This window comes from Propithecus coquereli, unplaced genomic scaffold (assembly GCF_000956105.1).
Source record: "Propithecus coquereli isolate 6110/MARCELLA unplaced genomic scaffold, Pcoq_1.0 Scaffold6, whole genome shotgun sequence".
In the NCBI taxonomy this organism is placed as follows: domain Eukaryota; kingdom Metazoa; phylum Chordata; class Mammalia; order Primates; family Indriidae; genus Propithecus; species Propithecus coquereli.
The window spans coordinates 11,695,479-11,704,840 of NW_012151951.1; the positions used below are offsets into that span (position 1 = coordinate 11,695,479).

The 9,362-nt window shown below is 41.3% G+C and overlaps 1 protein-coding gene across 2 annotated transcripts in view; it reads left to right on the top strand.

The window, feature by feature from the left end:
* Positions 1-9,362, top strand: part of DIXDC1 (DIX domain containing 1) — a 77,400-nt gene that overhangs the window by 24,085 nt on the left and 43,953 nt on the right. For both annotated transcript variants that reach the window (XM_012659150.1, XM_012659148.1), the window contains exon 2: positions 6,388-6,517. In XM_012659150.1, the coding sequence (XP_012514604.1) occupies positions 6,388-6,517 (130 nt within the window). The remainder of the gene's footprint in view (positions 1-6,387; positions 6,518-9,362) is intronic.

Consider the following 9,362-nt stretch of genomic DNA (forward strand, 5'->3'; position numbering starts at 1 on the left):
AAAAAAAAAAAAAGAAAGAGGCCCAGTGCGGTGGCTCATGCCTATAATCCTAGCACTCTGGGAGGCTGAGGTGGGAGGTTCACTTGAGCTCAGGAGTTCGAGACCAGCCTGAGCAAGAGTGAGACCCCGTTTCTACTAAAAATAGAAAAAATGAGCCGGGTGTGGTGGTGCGCACCTGTAGTCCCAGCTACTCAGGAGGCTGAGGCAGGAGAATTGCTTGAGCCCAGAAGTTTGAGGTTGCTGTGAGCTAGGCTGACACCACAGCACTCTAGCCCACGTGACAGAGGGAGACCCTGTCTCAAAAAAAAAAAGAAAAAGAAAGAAAGAAAGAAAAAAAAGAAAAGAAAAAGTTGATTCCTGAGCCAGGGCAGGGAAAGTATAAGAAGATGAGTAGTCTGGAAAATTTTATGCCAGAAAGTAGGGAAGTACTCAAAAAATGATCAGGCCATATGATTCAGCAATCCCACTTCGGGGTACATATCAAAAATAATTGAAATCAGGATCTTGAAGAGATATTTGCACACTCATGTAGCTGTGTGATTCACAAAAGCCAAGAAGTGGAAGCAACCCTTCTCCATCGGTGAATGAATGGATAAAGAAAACATGACATATATTAATACATACAGTGGAATATTAATTTAGCCATAAAAATGAAGGAAATCCTGGCACATGCTACAACATGGATGAACCTTGAGGATATTATGCTAAGTGAAAGCCAGTCACAAAAAGACAAATACTGTGTGATTCCACTTACATGAGGTATCTAAAGTAGTCAAATTCATGGAGACAGAAAGTAGAATGGTGGTTGTCAGGGGTTGGGAGGAGGGGGAAATTTGGAGTAGTTTAATGGGTACAGAGTTTCAACCCTGCAAGATGAAAAGGTTTAAAGATTTGTTTCACAACAATATGAATATACTTAACACTACTGAACGGTACACTTAAAACTTAAGATGGTAAATTTTATGTTGTGTTTTTTTAAATCACAATTTTCAAAAATGTAGGCCAGTCGTGGTGGATCATGCCTGTAATCCTAGCACTCTGGGAGGCTGAGGCGGGAGGATTGCTTGAGGTCAGGAGTTTGAGACTGGCCTGAGCAAGAGCGAGACCCTTGTTTCTACTAAAAATAGAAAAAATTAGCCAGGTGCGGGGGTGTGGGGACGCCTATAGTCCCAGCTACTTGGGAGGCTGAGGCAGGAGGATCGCTTTCGGTCAGGAGTTTGAGGTTGCTGTAAGCTAGGCTGATGCCACGGCACTCTAGCCCAGGTGACCTAGGCATGTGATAATGATACCGAAACCAACATGAAGATGTCCCAATGGTCAAATCTGTAACAATTTGAACAGCAGAATAAATGATGATAGTAATGGATTAATAGAAGTAATAAATAAAATATTCATGAACCCATACTGGTATAAATAAATAAGTGAGGGGAAAGAGAGAAGTCTTCCTCACAGTAAAAATTCCAATTAGTAAGTGTAGAAGGAATGATGGAAAATCATTTGGGAACCACCATAATAATAATTGTTGCAGGAAAGAAAAATCAATAGATGTTAAATTTAGAATGGATGAGAAAAGCGATGATGAAGAAAAGGATATTTTCATAGTCTCAGAGCATCTTCCCACAAGACACTTAGGGGAAAAATAGCAACTGTACAGTAGAGAAACCTGACAGACACTATGTTAACCAAGTGATCAAAGTTAACTTCAATAATGAGATGTATTGGCATCATGTGCCTTTTGATATGATTCTCTGAGAAAAGCACGGTATACTTCTGTGGTATTCTTGCCAAAAATTCATAATCTGATTTTAATTATAAGGAAAACTTCAGATAAGCCCAAATTGAGGGACACCGTACAAAATAACTGACCAGTAGTCTTCAAAATTGTCTTGGTCATGAGAGACAAAGACTGAGCAACCGTCCCAGATTGGAGGAGACTGAAGAAACATGGCAGCTAAATGCAGTGTGAGATCTTAGATTGGATCCTGGACCAGATAATGGACATTAGTGGAACAGTTGGTGAAATTTGAATAAGGTCTCTAGGTTAGTTAATGGTATTGTGTCAGTGTTAACTTCCTGTTTTGACCATTGTACTATGGTTATGGAAAGTGTAAACATGTGGGTTAGCTGGGTAATAGGTGTAGGGGAACTCTTTGTATCATTTTTGCTGCCTTTTTGTAAGTCTGAAATTATTTTAAAATGAAAAATTAATTAGAGAATAATACTTAGACGTTTTGAATGACCCTTCCATGTGAATTAACAGTGTGATCTGGGGGCCAAAAAAGAAAGGAAAGAAAAGAAAAGAAAAGAAAAGAAAAGAGAAATACAGTATTTTGAATGAGGAACCTGCGTATCTCCTTTACATCCAGAGTCCTTTTTTTTTTTTTTTTGAGACAAAGTTTTGCTCCGTTGCCCAGGCTAGAGTGCTGTGGTGTCAGCCTAGCTCACAGCAACCTCAGACTCCTGGGCCCAAGTGATCCTCTTGCCTCAGCCTCCTGAATAACTGGGACTACAGGCATGCGCCACCATGCCCAGCTAATTTTTTTCTATTTTTAGTAGAGACAGGGGGGGGTCTCACTGTTGCTCAGGCTGGTCTCGAACTCCTGACCTCAAGCGATTCTCCTGCCTTGGCCCCACCAGATTGCTAGGATTACAGGTGTGAGCCACCACGCCCGGCCCAGCGTACTTATTGTATTGAGTTTTAGGTGTCATGGTTTCATAGAGAGTTAGACCAGAAAAGCAATAATACTTGTGACTATTTTATGTAAGGAGTGGTTAACCTTAACTCTCACCTCTGCACATACCTGGGAGCACTTGAGGAATATTGTTATACTTGGGTCCCACCCTTAGAAATTCTGACTGATCTATGATGGGGCCCAGATATAAGTATTTTTTTAAACCTTTCCAGGTGATTCTGATGGGCAATCAGAGCTGTGAACCCCCCTGGTTAAGGGAACTGGAATATTTAGCTAGGAAAAGAGTCAAGTCAGCTTTACAAGAATCATATGTAGAAGCTTGGGAAAAATAAAGCTTTCCAAGTTTTTACCCCCTGGGAGAATTTGGTGAATTTAGGGTGAGGTCTGCTTTTGAAAAGCTTCCGTTGTGACCTTGATAGACAGCCAGGTACAGGAACAGGGGGCAGATCAGTGTTTCTCAAACTTTAATATGCGTATGAGTCACCGGGGGATCTTGTTAAAATACAGACTCTGATTCCGCAGGCTGAGGAGGAGCCTGGGTGTCTGCATTTCTAACAGGCTTCCAGGTGATGCTGCTGGTGACATGGGAACCACACTCGGAGTAGTAGACGGCCACTTCGTGTAGATTATTACACAAGGGACTCAAGTATCAGATGTGGTTTAGACTCAAGTGCATCCTGAGGGTTTTAGTGACCTCGGTTAAACCTCAGAGATACATTTATTTAGGAAATAATGTGGTAGAGTGGAAACAGCATTGGTTTGGGAGTTATATCTAAATGCCACATTCCTGGTTTACTGTCCGGGTGACCTTGAGCAAGTTATTTCTCCATTTTGTGTCTCAGTTTCCAATGAGCAAAATAGATACAGTAACATCTCCCTGGCAGATTAGCATCAGAGAAAATGTGTTTAAAGGACCTAGCATAGCTCTTGACACAGAGTAGGTGTTCAGACAAGTAATGACGATTATTATTGTTTATGCTTTGGAATCCTCTTTTGTTGGAAGACCAAGAACTGTTATTAACGTGCATAAAAAGTACTGTTAGGAACCTCTAAGTAGTTTTGCTTCAGAGACAACTTCTATTCTATAGCCAAGAAACAGCTATGGTTACTTAGGTAGAAATTATCTTGACCTAATGAAAAATACTTGTTCTTGTTTACCCCTGCATAATTGACTTTTGCAATTATCTTAGGTCTTGGCCTGATAAAATGTGACAAATGATTCACTGATTCAAACAAATATTTGTTCAGCACCAATTAGAGTAATTCTGAACTATTGTGACTCTCTGCATAAAACATATCTCAGACCTTAGCTCCTTTGAGTTCACTGTCTTCTTTGCCTCCTTTTCTCTTTCAGGAGAACCCTCTGCCAGGAGTTCGGGCTTCAGGTTGGGCTAATACTCTATTAGCAGCCTGTGCATCATAGCCTTGTCTCTACTAGCCTGCAAGCTTCTCCTCCTCTTCTCTTTTTTTCCTTCAAGCTTCTTGAAAGCATGGGGCTCTTTGTAGTCCCATAACTTGGTATAGTCCCTGCACCCAAATTATTGTTGAATTGATTGTCACACAGGATGCTTTTAAGGAGATCAGAGTCTGAAATGTGTAAGAGGTCAGGGAATGCTTTCTAGAAAAGGTGATGCTTGGGTTGAGACTTAAGAAGAAACAGCAGGTAGGAGGAGCTGGAGTGAATGGAAAGCATGGAGCATTTGGGGAACTGTACATGGTTTGGATGAGCCGAAGCACGTGGCATTTGGGGAATTGTGGGTGAAGCTGGAGAACAGGTAAGGGCTAGCATGTGACGGATTAAAATAGCAGCCAAAGAGATTGGATTTTATCTTGAGGATAATGGGAGACCAGTGATAGGTTTTTAGCAGGAATGTGTGGAGGGTGGGTTGAGGGTGATATTAGATAAAGAGAAATTGTTAGGAGTTTTATACGTAAGCCAGGTAATCAGATCCCAACTGTTATTCTTAATCCCTATTCTGGTCTTAACTACTTTTCCTCAGACCAGAGTGGTTCACTCCAGAGGCTTCCTTTGCTTGGTCTGCCTCAGGCAGCGCTTTGACTGTGCAGTGGGAGCAGACCTTGGAGCATTACAGTCTCAGCTGGTCCTGGGGATGAGCATCTGGTCCATGTTAGGCAGAAGGTGCAGCCATTTCTGTTCTATGGAGTGAGCTGGATCCTTGGTAAATGCTGAGACAACATTTACTGGGTTTCAGTACCAGGTCTGCTGTGTCCTAGCTGTGGGGACATTGGAGAAGTTATGTAACCTTTCTGAACTTCATCCATAAAATGGAGATAAAGCTGACTCTTCAGTGCTTTTTTTGAGAATTCAATTAGATGATGATGATGAAAATAATAATGACCATTTAGTATGCATCAATTGTGGGTCAGGTCCTGTGCCAGGCACATTCGTTAACTAATTAAAACACGTAGAACACGAAAAGATGTTTAGTTAGTTCATGGTCATACTCAATTAATAATAGATTCCTCCTCCCACCTTCTCCTGATCATTGTACTTTCTACAGTTTGTCAGCACTTAATAGATTGTTGCCCTAGCTCTGTCTTCCAAAGGATTTTATTCATTCCCACAAATCAACAGAGAGGAAATAGTGAAGATTTAATTTTCTCTCAGGAAGTAGCCAGTGAGTAATTTCCAACATCATTTCATTAAGGAAGTACTTGGGGGTTAGAAATCAACTGTACTTTAACCAAATTATAATTTAATATAATTAGCCCTTGAACTTAATTTTTAGGTTCAGAGTCTTGGACTGCTACAGAAACCAGATAGAGCTGCTGCCTGGACTAAGACATTGTGTGCTATTTGGATATGAGTCCCATCTTCTGACCAAATAATCAGCATAACTATCGAGTACAAGTTCTGTTTAATGGATAAAATGGAACACATAAGGTTGTCTGAGAGTTGGGATGAGTTATATATCCTTTCCTAGATGCCTGACAGATTTCTGATAATACTGGGCCCTAGCTTTGTCTAAAAGTAAATGAAAGTGCCTCTCAGTCTTCGGTAACACTGCTCACCATTGCCTTTCTTTTTTCTTCTTTGTGTAGGTTTTAGGTAACCAGATCCTCTTTGACAATATAAAGCATGGATTAAAACTAACTCTGTAGCAATCCTAAGGATTATGGGCTCAGGAGAATAAATCTTGGGTTGACTGTGAGATGATTTCACTTAAGTCTCATTTTGAAGAAAGCAGCTATGGGAGAGACAGCTGTGAGCATAGCTTATTGCTTATTCCTGGCTCCCCAAGAGCAATTGGTATGGGTATCACACTCCATTGTGCATGTGGCACGTGAGTGTTTGTTCTGAAAAGTGTGGTGGATCACTGGCAGCAGTGATTATACCCAAAAACTGGCTGTGGTTCTGGGCCCAGCCCTTGTCCCTAGTCAACAGAGCAAAACTCAAGGAAAGCAGGAGTCAGATCTGCTTATCTGTGTCTACCATGCCACCAAGTCAGAGGTTAGTTCATCCCTGAAGATTAGCATAAAACTAGAGAATTTTAGAATATGCTCTGTGTCTGACCATGATACCATCTTTCTTCTTTCTTTCCTTAAAACCTCCTTCTCCCTCTGGATATAGGTTGCCCATCATACCTCAATTTCAGATGGTGCCTTAGGGGGTTCAGGGTAGGAGATAAGATTGCTATGCAACCTTTCCCTTACTTTCACCTTTATTTTCCAGCAACAGCTGCAGGCCTATGTGGCCTGGGTGAATGCACAACTGAAGAAGAGGCCAGCAGTGAAGCCTGTGCAGGACCTGCGACAGGATCTGCGGGATGGGGTGATCCTGGCATATCTCGTCGAGATTGTTGGTCAGTTGGCCCTGGACTCTGATGCTAGTGTAGACCAGAACGTGGCCTTCTTTATCCTCATGTGCTGCCCTTCAGAGCAGGTTGTTTCTTCTTTAGAACATGTGGCAATCGAAGTACAGAAGACTTAAATACTTGCCCAAGGTCAATTCATTCATTTATTAGTCAATAAACGCTGTGTGCCAGGCACTATATTATGCCTTGGGAATATGATGATGACCACAGTCTATGCCCTCAAGAGTCTCCCAATCCAGTTGGAAAGGCTGGAAAGTGAAGTCATTTCCATTTATGTACTTAGTACTCTGATGGGTAAATGCAGATGGGAGCTCATAGGAGGGGCTCCCAGCCCAGTCTTAGGGGCTCAGGGATGGCTTACCAGAAGAACTGATGTCTAAACTGAGGTCTGCCGAAGAACTGATACTTAAACCAAGGCCAGAAAAGGAAGTAGTAGCCAGCCAAAAAGATATGTTACAAGCAAAAGGACCCCTCTATGATACTACTGTAATGCTTTATAGAAGGGGTTTCCCTCCTGAAGCCCTGGAGTTGTTGGCAGTCATTCTTACTAGATGGTGCTATAACCTTATTTCTATAGCATTTGCTCATAGCTCTGTTATTTCTCCCATCCAGTGGTAATTATTTGTGGTAATCATTTGTTTACCTATCCCCCCCTGTATAAACTGAGCTCTTTAAGAGCAGTGTAACTTTTTTCTGTTTTCACAATCCCAAACCAAGCACACATAATAGGTACTCAGACATTGATTGTCAAATTAGTCAGCTGACCTTGCTTAGAGTCCTTGAGGGACTCTTGCAAATGGTATGGAAGAAGCCAGGTTTGTAGCTGGCAGTCTATCCATGAATATCTCATTGGGACAGCTCATTAATTCATGAGATTATTCACTTGTAATGACAATAACAATGGTAATAATAATAGCAACTGCCAGGATCGAACACTTTCTGTCTTGTTTAATTTCATTTCATTTAAACATCACACCTTGGGAAACAGATAATTATATCCCCACTTTAGGAAACAAGCTTAAAGAGAGGATTTATAAAAATAAATAAGTTCATTGAGTACTTAGTGCGAGTCAAGCAAAGTAGCTAAGCATGCTACTTTGTTTTATTTATGATATGTGTGTAATACAAGTACTACTATTTTACTCATTTTATGAGGCCTAGAGAGGCTGAGCAATTTTACAAAGTCACATAACTCTGAGTGCCAAAGCAGAGATACAAACCTAGATTACTTTAATTCCAAAGCCCATTTTAAACATTAAATTTTTCATTTATTTGAATAGGTTATACATGGACTGGTAGGAAGCCTAGATGTTACAAAAGAATATAAAGTCAAGGCCAGGCGCGGTGGCTCACGCCTGTAATCCTAGCTCTCTGGGAGGCCGAGGCGGGCTGATTGTTTGAGCTCAGGAGTTCGAAACCAGCCTGAGCAAGAGGGAGACCCCGTCTCTACTAAAAATAGAAAGAAATTAATTGGACAACTAAAAATATATAGAAAAAACTAGCCGGGCATGGTGGCACATGCCTGTAGTCCCAGCTACTCAGGAGGCTGAGGCAGAAGGATCACTTGAGCCCAGGAATTTGAGGTTGCTGTGAGCTAGGATGACGCCACGGCACTCTAGCCTGGGCAACACAGTGAGACTCTGTCTCAAAAAAAAAAAAAAAAAGAATATAAAGTCAAAAGCCTTTTTTCCACTTATGTCCCTCTGCCAGCTGCCCATTATTTTTTAGAGGCAACCAGTGTCAGCAGTTTCTTGCATTTCTTTCCAGAGAAGATATTCTATGCATATATAAGAAACATGAATATGTATTCTTATTTTTCCAAAACCTTGGTTCTTAAATACTACTTTCTACTGTGACTTTGCTATACAGAAAAGATTTTGTCTGTACTCACTGCAGCTACCTCCTTATTTCCTATTCTTTCTTGAACCTGCCCTTATCAGGCTTTTGATCCCATTACTCCACTGAAACTGCTTTCCTCAAGGTCGTAACCTCCACCTTGTTAAATCGGTGGCCAGGCCCCTGTCTTCAGTTTATTCAACTTAGCAGTATTGGACATAGTTAATCAATCACTTCCTCCTCCTTCAAAAACTTTCTTTACTTGGCTTCCAGGATCCTATAGACTTCTAGTTTTCTTCCATCCTCACTGGCTGCTTCTGTTTGCTTTGCTGGGTTTTTTTTCCTTCCTGACCTCTGCGTGTCGGAGTGGTCCAGGATCAGTCCTTAGTCCTTGTATACTCTCTACCCCTAAGTGATCTCTTCCAAAATTTGTATCTTTAGCCCTGAACTTTTCCTTGAGTTCTAGACATGAATATCTAACAACAGTACTTAGATGTCTAATATGCAACTTTAACTTCACTTGTCCTAATCAGAACTTTGGATTTCCTTCTCCCCACCAATCCCTTTATCCTCCAGGTTTCTTTGTCTCAATAAGTTATCACATTACTATTTTCCCAGGTGTTAAAGCAAAACACTTAGGAGTCATCCTTAATTATTATCTTTTTCTCATATATCTAATCCTTCACATGTACTGTCTGCTTTGTATCCATAATATAACCAAATCTGACTTCTCATCAGTCAGCCTCTTCCACTCTAGCCCACACCATCATTATCTCTTGCCTTGACTATTTTCATTATCCTTCTGACTGATCTCTCCCTGTTTCCTCTCTGCATGGTCTATCTCCACAGTCTACTTTTTTTTTTTTTATTTTTGAGACAGAGTCTCGCTTTGTTGCCTGGGCTAGAGTGGGTGCTGTGGCGTCAGCCTAGCTCACAGCAACCTCAAACTCCTGGGCTCAAGCAATCCTTCTGCCTCAGCCTCCCGAGTAGCTGGGAC